The following is a 26180-nucleotide window of genomic DNA, read 5'->3' as shown; positions in this document are numbered from 1 at the left end:
ATAATAATTTTATAAACTAAATAACTTATCAGGAGATAGAAGTCGTACTTGACTTACCTTGTCGACCCCATAATCTGAAGCTCCCCTGAAGTGCTGATTTATTCTGATGTTGCTCCCCCTTCATCGATGCTCTCAATACTCATTTCGGATGAGCTTGCTCCGTTTTCATCTTCTTGGTGAGTTGCTACTAGCGCAAGTCCGACGATGACTTCGATCTCTGACTCCGACAATGTTTCGTCCGATGTCGCCTTTAGATTTCGATGCTTTGTTTGGACTGATCTTTTGTTCTTGCTCTTGTCCTTGCTCTTTAATTTAGGGTAGTTATCTTTCACGTGTTCTTTTTCATTACAGTGGTAGTATTTTATCTTTATTCTTCTTTTATCCTGCACTTGATTAAATTTATTAGTTTTAAATAACTTTTTAAATTTCCTAACCATGAACGTCGTTTCGTCATCATCGAGAGAAGTTTCGGATTCCGGTTTATCCATTTTTGCTTTTAAGGTAATGTTGTGCTTGAGCTCTTTCTTCAGATCTACACATCTAGTTTCATGAACTTCAAATATAGAAAACAACTCTTCTAAAGTACTACCTCTAAATCTTTAAAGATGTAATATGCATCTACTAAGGATACATATTCAGAAGTCCTAGGAAATGTGTTAAGTGCATACCTTAGCGAATTTCGGTTGGTTACCTTTTTTCGAGATTTATAAGTCCGGTGGTGAGTTCCTTGATCCTTGAGTGAAGGTGTGCAACGATTTCGCCTTCTTCTAATCGGAGGTTGCTGATCTCATTTCGGAAAAGATCCCGTCTCACTAGTTTTTCCTCCGAGGTCCTTTCGTGTAGTTTTAGAAATTTCTCCAAGAGCTCATTAGCTCCAATCCGGTTGGCTTCTTGAGGTGGTAAAATGCTAAGAAGATGAAACTCTTCTTTGTTATTTGCTACGAAGTCATCTTGCTCTTTTTTTGTCCATTGGTATTCTTCTTTGTCCTCTGGTGCTACAAAATCAAATTTCATAATTAATAATAAATCAAAATATGTTTTAAAGAACACTTCCATCTTTTTCTTTCAGTTTGCGAATTCCTCCTCGAACTTCGGTAGGTAGATACTCAGTCCGACCATCTCTTGTGATTTGGTCGGCGATTAGTCTTTCTGAAGCGTCCCTGCTCTGATACCACTTGTTGGTCCTTTGGCTCTGGCTAGAGGGGGTAAATAGCCCTGCATAATAAAAACAAATACCTTTCTCGGAACTTTGGAAATAAAGCACTTGTATAAAAAGAAACTAATAATTAATAGACATGTAAAAGAGGCACAACAATTTACTTGGTTTGCAATCAAGGGATTGCTAATCCAAGACGCTTGAGAACTCACTAATGTCTCCTTCAGGCTGAGAAGTCTCTTACAACAGTCAAAGCTCACAACTACAAAGCTAAATTCAATTAGGATTGATTACAAGTGTTCTATCTAGCTTCTAGGATCATGACTGTATTTATAGCCCTAATCGGGATGTCTGGAAGGGTTTCAGGCGCCTAGGATCGATTGCAATGGATCGCGACAGCTGACATTTCGATAAAGTTTTTGGTCAAGGCACTTAGACCCGCTCCAGGCGCTCGGACCAAGTTGCGAGCATGGGTGCCCTGGGTCTAGGTGGTCCGGACACCTGGACTCGATCCGGGCGCCTGGAGCACAATCAACCTCTGGTGGTCCCTATGGTTGTTTTGATGTGATCAATCAAGTTAGGTTAGGTCCTGTTTGGTTTTGATCCCTGTGTCTAAGTGTGCAGGAGCTTAGGAGTGTAGGAAGTCGAATGGAAGACGCAGCTAACGAGAAGGATGACACGAGAAGGAAGCCGACGAGTTCGGTGTGTTCGAAGGACGAAAGAGCTGTGGAAGAATACACCGATGGACGAGAAGAACGTGCGCGACGTTCGAGAGACAAGAAGTCGGGGCGGAAGCCTGCTCGAGGAGAAGGCCGGAAATTGGGTTCGGGTGAGCCCTATTTTGATTGGCCGCAATCACCCAAGCAATCGAAACTTCGGAAGCTAAAATGAAGATGAAAATATGCTGTAAAACTAGCTAGAGGCGCCCTCAACGGTCGTTGGAGGTGCCTCCACTCTCACCAGAGTAAGGGCGTCCTCACTTTGGTGAGGGCGTCCTCAATGAGTGAGGGCGCTCTCAACAACATTGAGGGCACCCTCAGCTGGGTCAAATTGTCCGTTAACGAGCGGATAAAACTTTATCCGCTTATCCACTTGGAGGTGCCCTCACTCCTTTGGAGGCGCCCTCAAGACTCGAGATAGGATTTCTAGGAACTATATAAAGGCTTATGGAGTTAGGAATTATTCATTCAACTAAGTATTCAATTCCTAATAACTCTTAGAGCTTTCTAAGTATGTAAAAGGCTTCTCCACCTACAGTGAAGGAGACATTTCTAGTGGAGTTTTTCAACTGCTTTGGATTAACAACCACCTAGGTTATAACCAAGTTAAATTTTTTTGTTTCTTTTTTTCTGTTATTTTATTTTATTATTGTTGTTGTTTTAGAGTTGAAAGAGCGAGGAGCGTATTTTTTTTTTTGCATGCAATTCACCCCTCCTCCCCTCTTGCCGGCTCCGCTGCACTAACAATTCGGGCACCTTGACTCGATTCGGGCGCTCGGAGCACAATCAACCTCTGGCTGACTTTTCCTCCGGGTCTTCCGCTCCAGCTCCGCTCGCTTGGATGATTTCGGCCATATGGAAGATGGCTCATCCGAACTAATCTTCCGATCTTTTCGAGCAACCTTTTGCTCCTGCTTCTCGTCCATAAGAAACACCGCGCGCCTCCTTCTCTTTTGCTAGCATATTTTTCCGCAGCGCCCTCAAACGCACCGAGTATGTCGACTCTCTCTCGTATCGTTCTTTTCGCTAGTTGTGTTTTTCGCTTGATTTCTTGTGCTCATAAATTTTGATATACTTAGGTATAAGGATATCAAAATATAATAAGATGTAATTTGACTTGATTAATTATATTAAAATTATCATGAGTACTTAAATAGCGATTATTTTTTTTATAGTTTATTTTCATGCTGATGAATAGTAATCTTCAACCAATGAGGCTCGGAGTATCTTCGCCATGGTGTAAGACCACATTACAAAATTCCTATTGAAATATGAAAAAATTGCTTTCTTTTGTATATAAATTTTATATTGTTGATGGCTATGCGACTATTCCACCTGTCGTGCATGGTGATATCATATTTGTCAATATATTATGGGAGCCCTCTTTACTGATAAGGATATAATTTTTTATTATTTTAATTAAAAACAAACATATTATTTTTTCTAGACCCAGACTGGGCCCATAGAAGTTCCGCACATGAAAGAGTAGAAAAGTGTCCCCAACAACTAACAAACTAGACAAAACAAAAGTAAAAGTATCTAAACAGGAACGATAATATACATCGTAAAAACAAAAATCAATGTATCGATCACAAAGTGGTGAAACAATTTTTAATTATAGGAAGAACAAATGATACTATAACTGATAGATAATGTAATGTAAAATATTTTTTAATAATAAATAAAAAAGAAACGCTATCAAATAAAAATACAATTTTTATAAAAATAAAAAAATCAAATAAAGAGGCGCTCCACCTAATTAATTTAATGAAAAGGATATTCCTTTTCATTCTTCAATAGTCCTGTATTTTACCCTCCTACATTTACATTTTAGTACTATTTTTATAATTATTTTCCACTTAAATTTTAAATTAGTCGGACATATTACAGTATATTCAAAATGATAGGTGAATAATATTGAATTTATATTGTGAAAATTATAGTTATTATAATATAAATAATTTTAAATAGTTTAAATATGCATGGTAATAAATATGGTCTATGGAATTATAATTATTATAATATATTTAATTGATTTAAAATTTAGGCCGAAGGTAATCATTGAGGATAATAGTAAAAGATAATAGAGCCAAGGGACAACCTTTTAATTAAAAAGCAAAGTCGTTTGATGATATGGAAAAAGGGGACGCTCAAGACGTCCTTCGACTTTTGCCCTAATTTTTTACTATAAATTATAAAAATTAAACTCTAGGGTCCAAATTGTAAACTTGTCTTGATATAAACCCTACGGAAAGTCTCCTTTTCAGTAGCCCTAGTGGACGCCAAGCGACCGTCTTCTGTCCATCTCCGCCTCTGCCCGCCGCCAGCTTCCCGCAGCTTCATCGCCGACGAACAATATCGTTTTTCTGGTGACCTCGTTTTCCCACGTTTCTATTTCTTCATTCTTTCTCGCTTTCTTCTCTTCGCTGACATTTCTTCACCTTTTCGCCACCGCCCCTCTTCGCCTCCGCTTATTGGCGGCTGGGGTTGATTCCGGCACGAGCCATCGTCCTCTGCTCCTCATTCTCTATATTACGTCTATAAATCAACCCTGCTGTCCGCTCCCTTCCTCCCTTCCTATTTTCTTACCCTATTTAGACTCTCATAGAGCTGGAACAGCCACCCATCGGTGCTGACCTCAACTTTTCTTACATTTGATTAGTTGTTGGTAGATGTTATGAAAGATCCGAAGTGAATCCTTCTCAACAGAGTAGACTTGGCATTTGGTTTAATTGTCGATGTGATTTTTTTATGTTGATTTTGTGCTGCTTCTCTGAAACTTTTTTCCGACATGACTGGATATGTTTTGAAATGTTGATGAAAGTGTTACAGATTACTTCATGATTTCTGTGCCAAATCATAAAATATTTACCGATTGTCTGTTTCACTACTAATTACATTGTTCTCGACAGAGATTGTCTGTCTTTCACGGTGAAAGAAACGTTTATTCAAAATAAAATAATAGATAACGTAGTCAATAAAGCTTAAAATCTTGAATCTTTCCCTCCATGCATCATATAAGAGCTGCAGAAGATGGCAAACTAGCAATGAGATCGATCAAAACATCAGGATCTAAAACGACGAACTTAAAAAAGGAATTGATTCCCGTTTATAATTTTTCTTGCTAAATCAAGGAACTAGAACTCAATATGGTTTTCCTTTATCCTTGTTATTCTGTTTTCCATTTATATTCATATTCCAACCAGGAAGAGTTCTCTAGGTCCTTTATAAGTTTAACTGGTTATTGAAACGGAATTCCTTTTTAAATTAGGTTTGAATTTGTGATTCTTTTTTGTAGTTTAATGACTACTGTGTAAAGCAAGAATAACACAGGAAAATTCAGCTGGAAGATATTCAGTTGTCTATGTTTTATTATTAGCATTTTGGAACAGTAAAATCAATGTTTGGGAAGACAACTACAGCTAATTGTTATGAAACTAACCTTGTAAATTTACTATGAAATCAATGGAAACCCTGATTCTTCTTTACAGAATTTCTGTATCTTAACCATTGAATTATTATTATTATTATTATTTTTTCTTTTACATTGTTGCTTTAGTTCCTTGTAGGCTGTCATAAACATTCTCTTGACAGTTGAATTACCATATAGATGGTGCAATAATTGATTCAAAAGCATCAGATGACATATTTCATGCATTATTCTTTGCACACTAGTTTCCTCAAATTACTTATGATTGCTTTCGCTAAGTATCTAATATTATAATATTGTTTCATTCCATCTCTAAAACACTTAACAAACTATACTAACAAGGAGGAAATAAACTTTGAAAAACTTTATAGCCACTTGATTAAATGTTGTGAATTTGTTTTATGCAGTAATTTGAGCTAACATACTATGACATCATTTTGATTATCTGTTTAATTAATTTTTCTGCTTGTTTATCTGTGGATATTTACTTGATGTTGCCAGTTATCAGTAATATGTAATCAGTAAAAAATTGACTCTTTAAAATAACATGTATGTTCTTTGATTCTCCTCCCAACAAAATAATTGATCTAATTTTTAAAATTCTCTAGTATTCTATCTGCAATCCAATCTCATATGTGTCAATGGAATATAAATTTGCTTGATTCAGATTCTAGTTTATGAAATTTGAGGAATGGCTGAAGAATTTATGCATAAGAACAAACTACAAGAGTATGCTCAAAGATCTGCTATTCCCTTGCCAATTTATAATACTGTGAATGAAGGATCTCCTCACGGACCACGGTTTAGATCTAGTGTGATTGTGGATGGATCTAGGTTCACATCAAATTGCACCTTTTCAAACAAAAAGGCTGCAGAACAATATGCAGCTAAGTATGCGCTGGAGGCTATTAGAAGCTTCATCAGAAACAACAGTTTGTCTCTTATTCCCAATGTATGTTTCTTCTCTCTTGTCTTGGTACTCTTTTCTTTTATTTTAAAACTTATAGAATACATAACGTTATTATTATTGTTAGATGAAAGAATAAAATTTGAAATAAGTTAGTGTTATACAATACTTGAAATAGTTACAGTGACTAAAAGATTTAAGATACAAAATAATTTAAAATATCAAAATTTTACTGATATTTGTTATGAAATAGTATGTTACATAGGAGTGCACATTGCTAAGTATCCTACTATCCCGGCGCTGCTACAATAGGACTATCATCTTGAAAGATTTTTTTATTCTAAATTGATATCCTGAATGTACATTGACAAGTATCAACACATAATACATATGATAGTTGTCTGAGCACAAAGAAAATCATAGCTCATTGTTCATGTCAGTAATCTGTTTTATTTCTTGATTATTTTTATGTACATATTAAGTTAATATGCATTGGCCATTGTAAATAATTTTTGTTTTATTCAACATAATTTTGGGCTTTTATTGTAGTAATTTTGTTTTGTATAAAGTGGAACCCATAGCATTCATATGTCATTTTATTGTTTATGTAATTTTATAAAAATATAGATAATGTTACTCAGTATTGATTAACAATGTATAGTGTGTCATAGTGTAATGAAACTAATTGTTTAACTTTTATAACCATGTTAGTTAGCCACTACAAAATGAAGAATTCATCAACTTCATTTGGTCATTGTCAGGAAGAACCTGCTACTAAATATTTCTGTCTTTGTTTTAGGTTTTAATAAAATTTCATTGCTCACGAATGGCTAATGCAAGATAAATAGAAGAGACCTTTATTATTAAGGTGCTTGTTGGTAATGTTGAGTTCTGGGATGTTAGTTGGTATTTTTGAAGAAAGAAGAGTGCCTTTAGGTAAATTGCTTAATCTAGTTCTTCAGTTGTATTTTAGTTTGATTTGTTTTTCCTTCTCAGCCCGAGTTATTATGGGATGTTAGGACCAATGATAATAGGAACTAGGAGCTTACATGAAATGAACCAAGATATTAGGATTCAGCTTGATGTTTTTTTATTGTTTTCGTTGCAGATGGCAATCGTCCAATCAATTATTTAGTTTTTTTATCTGTAAAGTGATGTTAGTCTATGACAAGTTCTAACATTTTTATTAAATAGATGGTACAAGTTATTGCTTTTCTGACATATATTTATTACGTTCCAGAACTCGGCTATCTTTAAATCTATTCTGTATGAGTATGCCGTCAAGATGAACTTAAAATTGCCAACATATGAGACTTGCACGGGATTAGGGACCATTCCCATGTTTATTTCCTCTGTTTCGTTTGATAACAATACATTCAAAGGTGACTTTGGGAGGAGCAAAAAAGAGGCCGAACAGATTGGTGCACGTGCTGTTATCAAGTTTATTCTAGGTTTGCTCTGAATTTCTTGATCGGTGTAGGTTTATCTCCTTCTAGATAGAAACTATATTCAAATACTGTTGAGATTTTACTCTTATTTTTCTGATTGATATTGATCTATCTCCTAGATACAATGTATTCAGGTACATGATGGTTTGGGTCATCGGAGAGTCTCCCAACAGTTGTTCATTTATAGTTATTTCCATTTTGTTATTTATGTTTGTGAAAGTAAGTCTCCTAAGTCTTTGATTTCCCAGGGAACTCTGATTCTGGAACTGTTATGACACAGATCATAAAATCAAAAGCTAAATTGGATGCTTCAGTTCCTAAACTCAATGGTTCATCTTCTTCAGAGATTGAAAATGCTGTCATGATCGGGCCAATGGTTCACCAAACTAATGTTAACCAATTGGAAATGAAAAGTACTCCAAATTGTGACCCATCTACTTCTTTTCAGCCTTGTTATCCGGAGCCACCTTCCATTGCAACGTTCACTAATGCTTCAGCAGGTGACTCTGTTCCTTCAGGAACTGTGTTAATGAACCTATGCCAGCGATGTTCCGAATTAATCAGTAATGAGAAATGTCCAGAAATTCCTGATGTAGCTGTTGCAACTGGGAGATCAACAAGTGACGTTTCCAACAATGCCCATAGTGAACAAAACACTCTCCACCCTGAACAAGGGAAAACTGAAATGCCATCAGATGACTCTGGGAATCATTCCAGTGATTCCCAAGGTAATGCTAGCAAAAAGCGTCACAAGAGAGAGAATGAGCAATCACTAAAGAAAGCTCGAGTTGATGAAGCGTAAGTTAACTGCATCCCTATATCTGTGTTTGATATTCACACCATGTCAGACACTAGCATTTAAGTCCAATTAAACATTAGATAGATTGAAGTGCTTATAGAACAGAAATGCAGAGAATGAGAATAGCTGAAAGATCTTTCATCTCAGATTGTTATTCAATCATTCTACTTTCTCTCTCATTGGATTACTTGTTCTAATTTATCTTAACTTTTAACATGGAGCTAAGTTTGATGATTCCTATGTTCCTTGTATCAGATTGACATCTGAGCTGCATGCACCTGAATGAGGGAGTGTATTCAACTACAGATCCCGACAGTGGGGTTTGGTCTGCTTGAGAATGCCGCCATACTTGGTTTGCTTGAACTGTAGGTCATGTGGCTTCCTTGTTAGAGTGCACATAAGAGTTATTGGCCACAGGAATCATCTCTTGTACGGTATTTTGGACTATGGTCATACTGTAGTATATAACCTTTGGATTAAGACTCATCATTTAGCAGATGTAGGTTTCTTTATGATAACTGCTGGTACTCGATCTTTTGTTACAGCAGCTACTAACATGCCAACACACACATGACCTTGTAGATCGACATTTGAGCATGCTGGTCAGATCATTGAAATGATATGCATGTGATACTCTGACAACAGTCGAATGCTATGCTTATTCTATGTTTATGGTTTTTCTGCGTTGGTATTCAGAAGATGCTTGGCATGGAGACAATAGGTAGGGAGGAGTTTTATTCAATATTCATTTAGACTCGTCAATGAGGAGGGTGCTTGACACCACACTAAGAAATGAGGTTGAACACTGAGGCTTCTCCTTTGTAAAGAAAGAAATTATTATTGCATTTTAGGACCATAAGTTCCAAAGTTGCATAGGGAGACATGGGAGATAATCAATTTCCAGTTAAAGCTTGAGTGTGATAGCACATAGATGATTCTCAATTGTCATTCGTAGTAACAAAATGACTAGATGATGTTGAATTAGGCATTTTCATGTCTTATCTAGTATCCTTATAGTTTGTCCATCTTGTATGAGAATGCTGAATGCTCAGTCTGAATTGATAGAATTGAACTCTTAGAGTTCGAGGAGTTTATGTTAGTTCAACATGAAGAGAATCCCTTGGGCTTATCAAGTGTCAGTTGTAGCTTCAAGGTTCTATCTAATTAAAGCCTTCACCTTAATTTTATTCTAAAAAAACGGCAATCCAAGATCTATCAATTATTTTTCTCTTGTTCTTGAATGCCTAAACCTACTAAGTTTATGTAATGTTCAAAGTTGGCAGGAGGACCAGCATCAAGCACTTAATGGCAATTAATAGCCAGTGGAAATGCAGCTCCTACTCCAGGCATCCATGTCCTTCACTGTCAGCTCACACCTCGTTGGAGGACCACAAGCTCCATTCTCACCACTAAGTGGTGGCTCTTTTCAGTCAGGAAACCTAAAAACATTGCCTTCATGGAGCAAGTGTGCAAATACTGAAGGACATGCCAATAACAACATTTGAGATACAAAACTGATAAAAATTATGATCATGCTCCTGATCCAACCATATTTTCCAAGCCTTTGATGATGCCCTTCCAGCATGTTTAATCTTCAAACACAATAAGTATTAACTCTCTTCCTGACAAGTCTGTCTCATCTTGCTCCACTGTTGCTGTTGCGAAAAAATTGCTGATCCCCTTCTAGTGCAAAATATGCTCATGTCAACGTCACTGTGAAGCAAGTGGAAAGTGCAGATCACCATCCTTCCTGGTAAACTATTGGATGAATACTTTCATATCGATGACCTAGAAAGAGGGAAGGAATGATCATTAGCAGGGAATCTAGGTATGAATAAAATCTCGATTAAATCAATTTATTTTTTTAATAAAATTTAGAATTTGATTAAACCAACTAAATCTAACTCTCAACTTATATATTACGATCAATTTTTATATAGGTTCTGTTTATTTGATTCTATTTGTTTGAAAAAGAAAAAAAAATCAATTGAGTCGATTCTATTTTCCATTAATCAAATATAGAAGTTGAGAGCTTCTGCCATTAGTCGACCATTAGAATCCTACCAAACAGAAAGGCGTGAGTGAAGAAGGATGAAGAGCCATAGGAGTGCTCAGAAGGCTGCTGTGCACAGGAAGACAGGGAATGCTCTCTTCTTCCTCGCCATGCTCATGGCCCTCTGCGTCCTCTCCCTCCTCAAGGCTCGCTGCTTCTCTGCTCCTCTTGGCCGGTCTCTGCCTGCAGCAGATGCACAGGAACATGCCGAAATGGAAAGGTCGAAGGGCTCCGCGACGGCGGCGGCGGAGAGCGAAGCAGAGGCTGCAGGGAACAGGGCGATATGCTTCGAAACGAGCAAGAGATCCGACGTCTGCGAAGCCCAAGGAGACATCAGAATCCATGGAAGCGGCCACACAATCTTCCTAGACCCTTCCATTACAGATCGAGAATGGAAGACGAGGCCGTACTGCAGGAAGCACGATCCGCTGGCGATGGAGAACGTAAAGGAGTGGGCGATGAGGCCTTTCCCCGGCGGCGACGTCCCGCCGCTTTGCACCGCGAATTACTCTGTTCCTGCGCTTGTCTTTTCGATCGGAGGGTTCACCGGAAACCTTTTTCATGACTTCACCGACGTCATCGTCCCCCTCTTCGTCTCCTCCTACCGATTCAACGGCGAGGTCCGGTTCGTGATCGCCGACGCGAAGCCCTGGTGGGTGAGCAAGTTCGCGTTGATCCTCAGGCGGCTCTCCAAGTACGACGTGATCGACGCGAGGAGCGAGGAGGCGGAGGCGGTGCGGTGCTTCCCCCGCGTGGTGGTCGGGCTGAGCTTCCACAAGGAGCTCGGCGTGGACTCGTCGAGGACGCCGACGGGGTACTCTGCGGCGGACTTCAAGGCGATGCTGCGGGAGGCGTACGGGCTGGAGAGGAAGACTGCGGCGCCGGCGGGGGACGAGTGGGACATCCGGCGGAAGCCGCCGCGGCTGCTGATCATCTCGCGGAGGAAGACGCGCGCGTTCCTGAACGAGCGGGGGATGGCGGACATGGCGGCGAGCCTGGGGTTCGACGTGCGGACGGCGGAGCCGGAGAGCGTCACCGACCTGGCCAAGCTCGCGCGGCTGGTGAACTCCGCCGACGTGATGCTGGGCGTGCACGGCGCGGGGCTGACCAACCTAGTGTTCCTCCCGGCCGGCGCCGTGCTGATACAGGTGGTGCCGATGGGCGGCCTCGAGTGGCTGGCGAGGGACACGTTCGGGCGGCCGGCGCCGGAGATGGAGATCGAGTACATGCAGTACGTGATCCAGGAAGACGAGAGCACGCTGACGGAGCAGTACCCGAAGGAGCATCCGGTGCTGAAGGATCCATTGGCGATCCAACGACAAGGATGGAGTGCGATGAGCAAGATCTACCTGGACAACCAGAACGTGAGGCCGCACCTGGGAAGGCTCAGGAACACGCTCATAGAGGCGATCAAGCACCTGCCTCACGCCCGCCATCAATCCTGACTTCTTCTTCAAATTCTACATTTTTGCTGCTGTTTTTATTTTTTCTCTTTCACATTTATCGATTTTTTGTTTCCTCTGACGTTAGAAAATTTCGCACTGTTGTCTGAGTGCTTAGCATTGTTTAATTTTGGGACGAGCGCATTCGTCTTTTGTCATAATTGAGTTTCATTTAATTTCGACAACCGACTTGATCTCACATTTTGCTCATCAAAACGTCCCGAGGATCCTTGCATCCGGTTATATTCAATAAACGAGTTGACTCATAATCCGACGATTCAACCATTTTTAGCATCGCAAGTAGTGACAGATCTAAAAATTTAAGCATAAAAAAATGATGTTTACATAAAACAAAGGATGATATTTTTTATTTCTATCGATAAAACTCCATAATACTAGATGTTTGACTGTCGATAAGAAGATCCGCCCCGGACCGCAGGCATTTGAAAGTGTGTCGGACAGAATTTAGAGGATTTTGTTCCGACTGAAAATGGAGAGAGGACGATCATTGAAGAAGAATTTTCAGTGGGATCCCACGTGTAAGAAATGTTAGCTAGAGTTGGTAGAAGATGCCACGTTCAATGAATGGTTTTTATTAGAGAGTTCAGCGTGAAGATTCTAAAATTATTTTTGGGTTTTTTTTTTTTTCCGGAATCATTAAATAGAGCCAGCCCCTTTTGATCGTTGAAGATTATTAACAAAAAAAAAAAAAAAAAAAGGGGATAGTGATACGGTGCGTATTTTATGGGGTCGGTAGGATGATGTAGTTATGAGTCAAGACTACAAGAGGGTCAGCAGTCAAGCCGACGTGGAGGTCAAGAAGGTCAAAAGTCAAGCCTCTGTGGCCAGTCAATAGTTAAGTCGACGTGGACGTCAAGAAGGTCAAAAGTCAAGCCTCTGTGACCGGTCAACAGTTAAGCCGACGTGGAGGTCAAGAAAGTCAAAAGTCAAGCCTTTGTGGCCGGTCAACAATTAAACCGACGTGGAGGTCAAGGAGGTCAAGAGTCATAAAGTCGTGGTCGGTCAGCGATCTGGCTGATAGGGACAGCAGGGAGGTCAAAAGTCCAGCTTACATGGCCAAAGTCAAAAGAGAGAATTATAAGACCCATCCCTGATAGTAAGTAATAAATGAGCTCGTGGGCCAAGTATAGCTAAGGATGGAAACTACCAGGAGGTCTGCTTACAGACCCAGCGTGCAGGTCGGGATGTGCATGCCTTGAGGATAGTCAGACAGATGAGGGTTGAGAAGCCAACCCAACGTGCAGGTCGGGACGAACATGCCTTGGATAGCAGTAAGCAGATGAGGGTTGAGAAGCCAACCCAACGTGCAGGTCGGGACGAAACATGCCTTGGATAGCAGTAAGCAGATGAGGGTCGGGAAGCCGACCTAACGTGCAGGTCGGGACGAACATGCCTTGGATAGCAATAAGCAGATGAGGGTCGGGAAGCCGACCCAACGTGCAGGTCGGGACGTAAATGCCTTGGATAGTCACACAGATGAGGGTCGAGAAGCCGACCCAACGTGCAGGTTGGGACGTACATGCCTTGGATAGACAGATGAGGGTCGGGAAGCCGACTCAGCGTGCAGGTCAGGACGTACATGCCTTGGATAATCAGACAGATGAGGCTCGGGAATCAGACCCAGCGTGCAAATCGGGACGTACATGCTTTGGATAATAGCAGACAGCAGCAGACAAGCGGGTTAGGAACCAGACCCAGGGTGCAGGTCGGGACACCCAAGCCAAAGATCATCGGTCTGGACACAGACCCGGAAGGCAGATCGAAATAGCAGACGACAATGGTAGATCCGGATACGAGCTTAACATAGATCAGGACATACAAGTCGAAGGGAACAGTATGTAAAAACAGGGCAAGTCCAGATCCCAGATCGGTCATACGTTACAAGATAAATCAGCCAAGGAATCGTAACCGCTTGTCAGAGGGAATAATCAAGGTGTCAGGGAATATGCCAACAGTCGGGGCTCAATACACCTTTGGTTTTGCCGCCAACCTATTATGGAGAGCCACGTGCCAACTACCGCCAGACAAAGCCTGACAGCCGACATTCCCTAACACCCATCAGACCCAGGAATCTTCATTGCAGTATAAAAAGGGATGCCTTGTCCCTTATGCAGGTACGCACACTTGTCATTTCTCACTAGTCTTTACTTTTCGTCCTTTCTCTGTGATTTCTGAGGAAAAAGTACCTGACTTGAGCGTCGGAGGGCCTGACCCGGGGACTTTTTTTCTGGTTTCTGGTTTTTAACGACTGTGGGACTCGTCTGAGTGTGTGCAGAGTGACAGCATCATCGTCCTGATCACCCCTCTCTGTCAGCCACCCGTGGAAACCTTTTTCAGGGGAGTACCCGGTACATTCAGTGCTTCAACGACTCTCCATTAACTTTCCGCACAACAAGACCCGTCTTCATCCGACTCAGCTTCCGGACGGGATCAGATAAAAATAAAAAAAGCGACCTTTGTTTTGATCAAATCCTAGCCTTGTAAGGTCCCAAACTCCTACAATAATTCTAATTCTCATATATAATTGTTATTAAACAGTTAAACTAATAAATTAATTTTATCCATTGATTTTAACTTTTAGGTAGAGTTTATTGTCTAGGCAGTTTCATCCTAAATCTTAGAGGGTGTTTGATAGATTATCTTGGGGGTTTATAATTAGAGTAAAAAATTTTTTGTCAATTTAGCTGTATTTTAAAACTGCTCCACACTAGGTGTGTAATCCATCCAAATCAAGTTGAACTGTTGAAAATTTGAGTTTAACTTATTTATAATTGAATCGAACTTTATTTAACAAATATATTCATGACTCATGAGCTTATTCGAATTTTTATTGAGTCTAAACATAAATTAAAATTTTAAATATTTATTAAAAATTAAATTATATACTTAGAGAAATTTTCTTATTAAAAGTTATAATTTTATTCTACTAAATAAATTTAATATATTTACCTATAAATTTCTTAATATATTTACCTATAAATTTCATAAGTAAAATGTAAAATCTATAAATTCAATATCAAAATTATTTTTTTTATTTAAAAGTTGATTCATGAGTTTAACGAACATGTTGACGAGCTAACGAGCCGAATATTATGAAACTTGAACTTGATTTATTTATCTTAACGAATCTTATTAAATGAATATTTATTGAATCGAGTTTCAAATAGTTATTAACGACTTGATTCATTTACATCCACATCCCACACTCTCTTAAATTAATTAAATTATGGAAATATTTGTCTTAACGTAGCATTAAAATAACAAAATAGTACAGAACGTCTTTCATTATTATTTTTAAATAAAACCAGATTCTCTTTTAATTTTTTTCTCATATAAAAATATAAAATTATAATATATAAATATATCAAATTGTAAATAGGAGAAATGAGTTTGGATCCAAATCAATTTTGTCGGCAGGGATCTTATGAAGAGTAGTAGAGTACCCAAACAAAAGTGGGTCCCACACTTGGTCCAAAAAATAAATTCCCATCGCCTTTAATTTTTTCCGCCCAACCAAACAACTGCATCAAAAAGAATTCCGAATTCATGACTCTGTTTACAATCACTGTTTACTTTAATTCCCAATTCAAGATAAACAACGAAAATAATAATAATAATAATAATAATTTGCAAATTGATTTGATTCACACTTCAATTGTGTATCGCCGGAGATGCTCCCGAGCTTGGAGTAGGAGTGGCCGGAACCTTCCGACGTCGATCTTCACGTCCTGGTGGTCCAAGTAAACTTCGCCCATCTTCTTCCATCCGAGCCTGTGGATGGATTTGGGGTCGGTAAACACCGGGTCGTCCCTCGGGTACTGCGCCGACAAGCTGCTCTCCGCCGGGCCGATGGAGTAGTCGAGGTAACGCAGCCCTGCGTCCTCCGACGAGTTCATGAAGCACGACCGCGATATTTTCTCCAGGTTCCCGAACGGGATTATTTGCACCACCGCCGCGCCGGTGGGCAGGTACACGAAGTTGGTGAGCCCGGCGCCGTGCACGCCCACCATGGCGTCGCAGGAGTTCACCACCCGGACGAACTCCGCCAGCCTGGTCGTCGTCGCCGCCTCCGCCAGCACCACCTCGAACCCCGCCGCCTCCGCCGCGCTCACCACCTCCTCCAAGTTGGTGAACCGCCGCGAGCCCTTCCGCGGGATCAGCAGCAGGCGCGGCGGCTCCGCCGCGCGCCGGGCCGGCCGGTCCCTCTCGAGCCCGTAGGCGACGCGCATCAGCTTGGTGAAGTCGAGCATGGAGTAACCGCCGGGCGTCCTCGCCGGGTCGATGGACATCGGCTTGTGGCTGCGCAGGCCGACGATGACGCGCCGGTGGCACCGCACCTCCCCGTCGCCGTCCAAGTACACGATCTCGTGCCGCGACAGCTGCTTCAGGATCGGCTTGTACTTGTCCACCCACCAGAACTTGCTCGTCGAGATGACGAATTGCACGTCGCCGTCGAACTGCCTTGCCGTTATGAACAGAGGAATCAGCACGTCCGTGTAATCATGGTAGTAGTTTCCGGCGTATCCTCCGATCGCAAACACCAAAGCAGGGACGGACGTCTGATTAACGGTGCAAGCCTGCACGACGGCGCCGGCGCCGGCCGAACGCACGGTGACCTCCTTGATATGCTGCATCGCAGACTTGTCGAACTTACGGGCGTAAGGCTTGATCCGCCACGCCTCCTCCTCTGCTTCCGAACCCACGACGACGACGGCAGAGGAATTGCCGTGAATCCGAACGTCGCCGGCCATCTCGCACACGTCCGACCGCCAATCGGAAAAATCACAAATACTCTCCTCTCCGATCCCTTTCCTCTCTTTTCTCTTTTGCTCTGTAAATCACGAATCAATCTCCGATTAATTACATTCTTCTCCGACGGCGACGTCTCACCTAAACCTTTTCCAGTCCTTTTCCGGCAATCAATGGGAATTAAAGACTCACCTAACTGCTGATTCGTAGCGTTGCCCTTCGCCGACGTTGACTTCTGATTCGACTGGAAAACAGAGACAGCGCCTGGATTGACCACCTCCCGGTCTCCCCCTCCACCGTCTTCTCCCTTCCTTCTTTCCATGATCAGGTCGATCGAGCTGGACGGAGACTCACCTGACTGCGCAGCAGTAGCAACGCCTTGAGTGGATCCGCCGGCGGTGCCCTCCCGGTCATCTCCTCCGCCTGTAAATCGACAAAGATTGAAGAAAACCGCGAGAAATTGTTTCTCTGAAGAACATTTCGATCGAATCCTCACTTGATATCGGTGGATTGGTCCAAGCTCCGTAGAACAGAGACAGTTGTTGGTCGACTGTACATATCGGAGCAAACAGAAAGACAACAAGCGGCCCAGTTCGTCAGATTCTCCATGAACGAAAGGAGGAGGAGGAGGAGGAGCAGAGATCGAGAATTCGAAGTCACCTGAAAAGACAGAGACGGCGAGGAAGCAGGTCAAGGCGGCGAGGGAGACCCCCAGGAGCAAGCGCAAGGCGAGCTTGCTGGCCTCCATCCGCTTCTTCATGGCGATCTGTTGCAGGGAGTAACCGAGGAGCTGGCGGCGGCGGCGGAGGTCTAGCTGCCTGCCTCCATGGGAGAGTTAAAGGCCCCTGGCAAGTGGCATGATTAAGGGGATTGGGGTGAGGTAAATGGCCACGGAACTCGACAAAAAACTGGCGGAGTTTGGAGAGCTTCTCCGGTCAATGTTTCATCTTCGTCCTCTTCTTCGTCTCCTTCCATGGCCGAACCAGAAAAGGACAGATGAATTTTACTGCGAACTCATGGTCGCTCGGAATATTCTCTAACACACTCAAAATCCCATGTTCTCATTTTAATTATCTTATTATTTAATTAAAAATTTAAAACTTTTAATAATTAATTTTGATGAACCCAAAATTAAACTATATATGTTAATGTTTTTTTCTATATTAAAAATAATTTTAAAATATTTATTAATAATTTTTTGATTATTTTTTATATAAAAAATATGTATGTTATGATTCTCTTTAATTAATTTCATATCTTAAAATTGATAAGATCATAAACAAAGAAATTTTATAAATATTTTGGACCAGTAATATTATAAATTATACATTTCTGTCCATATTAGTCTAATTTTATTATTATTATTATTATTATTATTATTATTATTATTATTATTCATTTTTTCTATAGTAAATTTCAATTCAAATCTCCTGTCCTCAATATTACCTGTCCTCGTGTCCCACTCATCATCTCAGCCCACCACCGGCAGCCTCCGACCATCGTCCCAATCAACACTATAACCCTTAGAGAAGGTGAACCCAAGGAAATCGTCATCGGCATGATCGGCGTCGAAATTCAGCTGGATCTGAACAGACTTTCCTCTACCGTCGATCTGAGTCCCTGCTAAAATCCGACTGGATTCCGGCACCGATTGTGCTGATGGTGACCTCCTTGGGTTCACCTTCCTTAAGGATTATAGTGTTGATCGGAGTGGTACCCAGAGGTCACCGGTGATAGATTGGGATGACGTATGAGATACGTGGACAGAAAAATTTAACGACAGACGATTTGAACAAGTAAAATTTGCACTTGTGATATATTCAAACATTTAGGCTGCCAAACAAATTCAGTAAGGCGGACTTATAGAATTAAAAAAAGAATTCACTGATCTATATGTCACTTCTTGGACACAAGCAAGTTAGGCACAGTTTGGTGCCTAACACTGAGATCAAACTTGACCAGTAAATTGGTTAGTTCTCTTAGCACTCACTGGGTTGACATATCGTCACTTGTTCGAACTCTCCCAGCTTCATCCTCGGCCAGAGTGCTTTCTTTGACTCAAATATGCCCAAGGCAGTAGTGTTCAAACCCGAAACCCTAAATCATAAAGTCTGAAACTCTAAATCAAGTCAATAGCGTCTAAATGCATTGCTTGGTTTAATTAAGGGCAGGAGACAAAGCTTGCAGCTTGCAACGTGGGCTGCCTCCAGATATCATAAACTAAAGGCCAATGTTTCGATATGCATACAAAAGTAGTCCATCTATTTATTGGTGAGATGATGATGATGATCTATGGGGTCGACTTTTGCGAATTTGTAAAATTAATATAGAAAAAAATTAGAAGCACAGTTGGTGATGCAAATATGTAAATTCTATTGTCAAATGGATCTCATTGATTAAGCATTCTAGTTGTACTCTTCTAATACGTCAAAATAGATAGGCTCCATGCAGACGGGATATTTAATCCGTATTTTATGAATCAAAGGATAGATCAGCAAGGATGATTGATTAATTTAGATGACCCTATCTATTAAATAGATAGGATCCATCCAAATTAACTAATTAATATAGTGGTCTATTCTTTGAACCGTATTATATGATCCAGAAAATCTGCAAACGGAATCCTCTAGTTCATACTTTATGGATCAGAGGATAGATCATAAAAAATGATTGATTAATTTAGATGGATCCGACCTGTTAAACAGATAGGGTCCATCCAAATCAACCAATTAATATACTGGTTCATCCTCTGAACAACATTATATGGTCCAAAAGATCTGCACTCAGCTCCAGACGGGACTTCTGATCCCTACTTTATGGATCAGAGGATGGACCATAAAGGGTAATTGATTAATTTAGATGGACCCCACCTGTTAATAAGATAGGATCCATCCAAATCAACCAATTAATATACCGGTCCATCCTCTTGACCGCATTATACGATACAGAGCATCTGCACTCGGCTCCAGACGGGATCCTCTGATCCATACTTTATGGATTAGAGGATGGACCATAAAAGGTGATTGATTAATTTAGATGGACCCCATCCATTAAACAGATAGAGTCCATCCAAATCAACCAATTAATATAGTGATCTATTCTCTGGACCACATTATATGATCTAGAAGATCTGCACTCGGCTCTAGACGGGATCCTCTGGTCCGTACTTTATGGATCAGAGGATGGACCATAAAGGATGATTGATTAATTTAGATAAATCCCACCTGTTAAACAAATAGGATCCATCCAAATCAATCAATTAATATAGTGATCTATTCTCTGGACCGCATTATACAGTCTAGAGGATTTGCACTCGGCTCCAGATCCTCTGTTCCCTATTTTATGGATCAGAGGATGGATTATAAAGAATGATTGATTAATTTAGATAGACCTCACTTGTTAAATAAATATGATCCATCTAACTTATTCAATTAATAGTGTGTTCCAATATATATATATATATATATATATCGGACGCGTCTCATTAATCATGCTCGGTAATTATATATATATATATATATATCTCGGACGCGTCTCGTTAATCATGCTCGGTAATTTACTCGTGCATCTACTAAACAACATTAGAAACGTTAAAAAAAATTTGTTTTGCTAAATTAAAAACATTATTCCATATTGTCTTTTTTCTATAAAGCTACACAACATGTGAGAGATATACTTATCAATATTCCACTGGTAAGTATGCAATATTAATCTTTGATCGAAATTTAATATCATGGCATTTTCAAAAGCAATCTATCGCGTCTTAATCTAACACCGAAGTTGAATGCAAAGCAATTGTTCTAAGTTATTTGACTTGAATTCCTTCTCTCCGAGGTATGTTTGCCTACTATTGATGCTCCTAAAACTTGATGTAATAACATTGGAGTGATTATTTTGTTACAAATCTAATCTTTCAGGTTCCCACAAACATATGAAAATGTATGTTTACTTTCTTTAGGAACATGTGATAATCAACTACTGTTTGTCTCTTGTGTCTCTGCACATATGGTAAAAAGTGATTCGTTCGTCCCCAATATCCCCATCAACTCGTCCCTAGACTAATACGATAGAGGTAAATCATGAGTGACTACTAGCCATTAGTGCAAGTGGATATAAGGGAGGGCATGCTCGGATGTAATTTCGACCTCAAAACCTTATTTGACAATATCTCATATCTCAATCACCGTACCACCCCAAGAGAACAGCTCACCCTCAAAATTCTCGTCCTTCATAGTAGCAGCCACCGCAGCAGCCATCATAGCGACCACCACAGCGTCACCACAAGTGTACTCTAAGGCCCCTGTCAGATGTTATCAATGTGATGAACAAGGACATATAGTGTACCAATGCAGGAAGCCCTCTTCTACTGATATGAAGGGTAAAAACTTGTTGATCAAGAAAGAAGTGATAGAAGATACATCAATAATTGGTGATCCGATGTGTGAAGCATTTGACGAAGTGATTTACGACTATGGTCATGAGACTTTGGTTGTTCATAAGAGTTTGCTAACTCCCAAGAGCGATTTGGGGGACGATTGATTGAGAATCAATATTTTTTATACTACCTGCACCATTACGGATAAAGTCAGCAAGATGATTATTGACAGCAACAGTTGTGAGAATGTAATATTCGCAGAGGCTGTCCAGAAATTATAACTGAAGATAGACCGTCATGTTAAACCCTATAAGTTATCTTGCCTGAATAAAGAAAGTGAGGAAACAATAGATCAGCAATGCCTCATTTCCTTTTTAATTGGCAAATATTTTGATAGTGCTTGGTGTGATGTGGTGGTCATAGATACATGTCATGTATTGTTGGAGTAACCTTGGCAGTATGATCACAGTAATGTTCATGATGGATGAAAGAATACCTATACTCTTAACGTCAAAGGAAAAAAAATTGCGTTGGCGTCATGGTGGGAAGGAACTACTCCAATTCTGATAGCTAAAAATACTAATATGCTTTCTATGTCTAGATTTTTAGATGAAGTGGAGCGAGGAGTTGTATATGCCTTGCTACCATGGCAAAACATAGCTCCAACCATGGACGTTGAGTTACCAGCCGAAGTACAATTGCTGTTAGCGGATTTTGATGAGCTGATGCTTGAGGATCTTCTTTCCAAGCTACTGCCTATGTGAGATATCCAACATCAGATTGACCTTGTTCTGGGGTAGAGTTTGCCTAATCGGCCAGCTTATCGCCTTAGCCTAAAAAAAGTAGAAGAATTGCAACATCAGGTGGTGGAGTTACTAGAAAAGAGACACATCCGAGAGAGCATGAGCCCCTATGTAATTCCTGCCTACTAGTACCGAAGAAGGATGACTCATGGCGTATGTGTGTCGATAGTAGAGCCATCAACAAGATTACAGTGAAGTACATGTTTCCAATTCTCCGCTTGGATGGCATATTGCATCAACTATCTGGTTCTAAGATCTTCTCCAAAATTGACCTTAAAAGCGGATACCACCAGATCATAATAAGGCCTGGTGATGAATGGAAGATAACATTCAAGATGCAGTATGAGCTATATGAGTGGATGACCATGAATTTTGGACTGTCCAATGCGCCCAATACCTTCATGAGGTTTATGCATCAGATATTGCGATCCTTTATGAGAAAGTTTGTGGTGGTATACTTTGATGACATCCTCATTTACAGTCTGACAAGGGCATCACACTTCGATCATCTCCGTGTTGTCTTTGAAAAGATGAAAACGGAGTGCTTATTTGTAAATAAGAAGTGTTATTTCTTTACTACATCGGTAACTTTCATCGACTTTATTGTGTCTACTGGTGGTGTACATGCAGATCAAATAAAGATAGATGCAGTCCTAGAGTAGCCTCAACCGAGGATCTTGCACGATGTCAGAAGCTTCTATGGCTTAGCTTCTTTCTACCGTTGGTTCATCAGAAATTTTAACACTCTGATTGCTCCTATCACTGAGTGTCTCAAGGGAAGGGATTTTAAGTAGTCTGAAGAAGTAGAGACTAGCTTTCAACTAGTCAAACAAAGGATGACCAAAGCACCAGTTCTAGCCCTACCTGATTTTGACAGATTATTCGAGATCAATTGTGAAGTATCCAACATACGTATCGAGGATGTTTTGAGTTAATCTGGGTGACCAGTTGCTTTCTTTAGCCAAAAGCTATCTAAGTCCAAGAAAAATTTTTCTACCTACGTCTTGGAGTTCTATGCCATTGTGCAGTCCTTGAAACATTGACGACACTACCTAGTGCAGAAGCAATTCATCCTATTCACTGATTATAAACCATTAAAGTATATCAATGATCAACATAAGCTGAGTAGGCGGCATGCCAAGTGGGTGGCTTACTTGCAAGAGTTCAACTTTACACTAAGGCACCAAGTTGGAAGTTCGAATCGTGTCGCAGATTCCCTAAGTCGGCATTATTCATTACTCACCACCATGAGTACTAGCTTTATGGGTTTTGAGGTTTTCTCAGATATGTATGCAGCTGACCTATCATTCGAAAGGATATTCCAGGAGGTATATGATGGTAATCGACATGATTTTATTTTGCATAATGGTTATCTATTTCATGCGTTACAGTTGTGCATTCCAGATTGCCCTCTAAGGTAGCAGATTATGAGCACTTCATAATGAGGGGCACTTTGGACTTGATAAGATGTTGACCCTTATTTCTATCAATTTCTATTGGCCTAAGTTGACCAGCGATGTAGCTCACTTTGTTGATCGATATTCTATATGCCAGCGGTCTATGGGGGTTCTAACTAATGCAAATTTGTACACTCCTCTACCTGTTCTTGAAGCTCCTTGGCTCGATATTAGCATGGATTTTGTACGGGATTACCCCACACTCAACGAGCCTTACACTCAGTTCTTGTCGTTGACTGATTCTTAAAGATGGTGCATTTCATAGCTTGTAGGAAGACTATGGATGCGACTCGGATTTTCCATCTTTACTTCAAGGAGATCGTGAGTTTAGGCATTTCTCAGTCCATGACTTCAGATCAAGATACTAAATTCATCCGTTACTTCTGAAAGTGTTTATAGGGGAAATTGGGAACACAGTTAAATTTTAACAGTACCTACCACCCTCATACAGATGGACAAATTGAGGTAGCGAATTGGAGTCTGGGCAATCTTTTGAGATGTCTTATAGGAACTAAACCAAAGTAGTGGGACTTGGTGTTACCTCGAGCAGAGTTTACCTACAACAAATCAAAAAAATATGACCATGGCATTAAGTCCTTTTAAGATTGTCTACGGCCGAAATCCATCAAGAGTTCTAGATTTATCCCTTGTTCCACGTGTAGGGTGAGTTAGTCCTAAAGTAAATGAGATGACATAGCATCTTCGAGGTATTCATGAGCAGGTGAAATTGACAATTATGGAAAGCAATACTAAGTATAAGGCTCGGGTCGATTGTCATCGTCAACAGATACTTTTTAAAATTCGAAATTTTGTTTGGGATGTATTTACTCATGATCGTTTTCTTATTGGAGAATATAATTAAACTAAATGATCGAAAAATCAGGTCATGCGAGATATTACAGAAGATTAATGATAATACTTATAAGTTGTACTTTCCTAGTCATCTGAAGACTTCTGATGTCTTTAATGTGAAGCACCTAACTCTTTATTCGATGGATACTAATGAAATTAATCTGAACTCGAGGGCGAGTCCTTTACAAGCCGAGGAGACTGATGTAGGCCCAACCCGTATTAAAGCCCAATATGAGTCTTCAAATTTCAAAGGGACATAACTTTTGACTCAAGACTTGGAATCAGTCTATGTCTGTCATCACATGTGCAGAATTTTAAAACCTACGTTTGTTACTGGTGAAACCGTGAGCCTCAAAATTTTAACCCCAAATTCCACCGTTTAAACCCTTTGCAGGACCTTTTTGCTATATTGGTCATTTTTATTTTTTTAAGTATTTAGGATAATTTTCTTATTTCTGGTATTTTTAGAGAGAATTTATCTTGATCCGCATCTTGATTTGAGTTAAGATCATTAAATTAATTATTTTTATTTTTGGATAAAAATCAATTTTCTTTCTTTATAGGATTGGAATTAAGATATGTTAATTGTAATTTTTTTCCTTATTTGAGTCTTGTAGTCTATATAAGAGTCATGTTTAAATATTGAGGGATCAATCCTCAAGTTTTAATAAAAAAGTTTCCTTTTTTGAGGTTTCTCTTCTTGTTCTCTCCTCAATTTTCTTTTTCTTGTCAGCCCGTATGATAATCGTTATCCTATCCGATGTCAAGTTGCTATAATATATTATTAGTATTAATTATAGTTGAAGTTATGCTATAATATGATATTGATAAGTGTTGATCAAAGATGAATTGCTAATATTGTAAGAGCTATGAACTTAATTGTTACAATATAATTTTAATAAGAGTTGATGTATTTATATTGTAGTAGTTATTGGAGTAAAAGGTCATGACACTCATCCCAGGTGATGAGTATCACCAACTTCTTACTAAATATAAGTAAGTAAATTATGGGATACTTTTTTATCTTAGCATGGCTCTTTGCATAAGACGATCAGACATCTAACAAGACATTTATATCTATTGGTAAATATCATAGAAGGTATCATAGAAGGTAGCATAATTTATTTATATTGATCAGAATTAAAGTATTCATGTTTGTAGCAGATATCACCCTGTAGCTATTACAATAACGTCAAAAACCTAACAGTAGTTTAGGAAAAAAAAAAGACGGACGCAAAATTCAATTCTCTTTTGATAATAAATAAAAAATCCAACAAAATTGATTTTTACTTTTCTTTTTATGATATTTATGAGGTTGTGTAATGTAAACTCTTGTAAAAGTTTACCCGCGTCACGTATATAATATAATACATTGAAATCATATTGATCTTTTATAATGAAATTATATTAATTAAAGTATTTTAGTATTAAAATATTAAAGTAGAGTCATTAGGATAAAATACCTGACTTTTGAAAATCTGAATTATTTAGGTTTTTGAAAATCTGAATTGTTTGGATTTTCGAGTGTCACTTTACGACTTTCCTATGAAAAAAATTAATTTAATTTAATATTATATTTATAAAAAAAATTAAGAAAAATATATTTTTTAACATTGTCGCCCTAAAATATTTATAGAAACTTCTTTAATCATAGTATTGTCAATTCTAAGATGTGGGACTAAAGAGAACTATATTTTTTTATATAAAACAACCAAAGAAACTTAATGATGAGAAAAATTCATAATAATATGCCGCAGCAGAATCTCGAACTTTAGATCACTGATTGTTTCGCTTGTGAAATTACTAATAAACTTTGGAATTATTTTTAGTGTGAATAGAAAAAAGGATAATAACGTAAATTCATTTTAGTCTTCACCAAAGTTAGTTAGTAAAAGAAGAAATTTTTAATAAAATAGTAAGATTAGTAGACGGTTTTCCTCTTTATTCGTCTATGAGTAAATTCGAAGCA

General features: G+C 39.5%; 3 protein-coding genes across 4 annotated transcripts; 2 read left to right on the top strand and 1 right to left on the bottom strand.

The window, feature by feature from the left end:
* The first annotated feature begins 4105 nt into the window (after window positions 1-4105).
* Window positions 4106-9090, top strand: LOC122020171 (double-stranded RNA-binding protein 4-like). 2 transcript variants are annotated; one of them, XM_042577963.1, is made up of 6 exons: window positions 4124-4244; window positions 5973-6257; window positions 7453-7663; window positions 7909-8160; window positions 8242-8458; window positions 8715-9090. In XM_042577963.1, the coding sequence occupies exons 2-6, from the start codon at window positions 5997-5999 to the stop codon at window positions 8743-8745; spliced, it is 972 nt and encodes a 323-aa protein (XP_042433897.1). In that variant the 5' UTR covers window positions 4124-4244; window positions 5973-5996; the 3' UTR covers window positions 8746-9090. The 2 variants fall into 2 exon arrangements, with proteins under 2 accessions (XP_042433896.1, XP_042433897.1); XM_042577962.1 differs by having other exon boundaries at window positions 4106-4244; window positions 7909-8458.
* Window positions 9091-10254: 1164 nt separating this feature from the next.
* LOC122020170 (alpha-1,3-arabinosyltransferase XAT3-like) lies at window positions 10255-12099 on the top strand. Its single transcript, XM_042577960.1, has one exon. It carries the CDS (start codon window positions 10551-10553, stop codon window positions 11955-11957), a length of 1407 nt encoding a protein of 468 aa, XP_042433894.1. The 5' UTR covers window positions 10255-10550; the 3' UTR covers window positions 11958-12099.
* Window positions 12100-15526: 3427 nt separating this feature from the next.
* Window positions 15527-17723, bottom strand: LOC122020833 (beta-1,2-xylosyltransferase XYXT1-like). Its single transcript, XM_042578860.1, has 4 exons — window positions 17385-17723; window positions 17221-17274; window positions 16917-17147; window positions 15527-16806 (listed from the first exon to the last, which is right to left on the bottom strand). Exons 1-4 carry the CDS (start codon window positions 17482-17484, stop codon window positions 15620-15622), a joined length of 1572 nt encoding a protein of 523 aa, XP_042434794.1. The 5' UTR covers window positions 17485-17723; the 3' UTR covers window positions 15527-15619.
* Between the last annotated feature and the right edge of the window lie 8457 nt (window positions 17724-26180).

Source organism: Zingiber officinale, chromosome 9A (genome assembly GCF_018446385.1).
Source record: "Zingiber officinale cultivar Zhangliang chromosome 9A, Zo_v1.1, whole genome shotgun sequence".
Taxonomy (NCBI): domain Eukaryota; kingdom Viridiplantae; phylum Streptophyta; class Magnoliopsida; order Zingiberales; family Zingiberaceae; genus Zingiber; species Zingiber officinale.
This window is presented reverse-complemented; position numbering and strand designations above follow the sequence as displayed.

Coding starts and splice junctions, on each gene's coding strand:
- LOC122020171 (XM_042577962.1), top strand. CDS start 5,997: ATGGCTGAAGAATTTATGCATAAGAACAAACTACAAGAGTATGCTCAA. Junction 6,258..7,452: donor GTTTGTCTCTTATTCCCAAT/GTATGTTTCTTC, acceptor ATTACGTTCCAG/AACTCGGCTATCTTTAAATC. Junction 8,459..8,714: donor AAAGCTCGAGTTGATGAAGC/GTAAGTTAACTG, acceptor TCCTTGTATCAG/ATTGACATCTGAGCTGCATG.
- LOC122020833 (XM_042578860.1), bottom strand. CDS start 17,484: ATGAAGAAGCGGATGGAGGCCAGCAAGCTCGCCTTGCGCTTGCTCCTG. Junction 17,275..17,384: donor CGCCGTCTCTGTCTTTTCAG/GTGACTTCGAAT, acceptor CGATATGTACAG/TCGACCAACAACTGTCTCTG. Junction 16,807..16,916: donor CGCTACGAATCAGCAGTTAG/GTGAGTCTTTAA, acceptor CGTGATTTACAG/AGCAAAAGAGAAAAGAGAGG.
- LOC122020170 (XM_042577960.1), top strand. CDS start 10,551: ATGAAGAGCCATAGGAGTGCTCAGAAGGCTGCTGTGCACAGGAAGACA.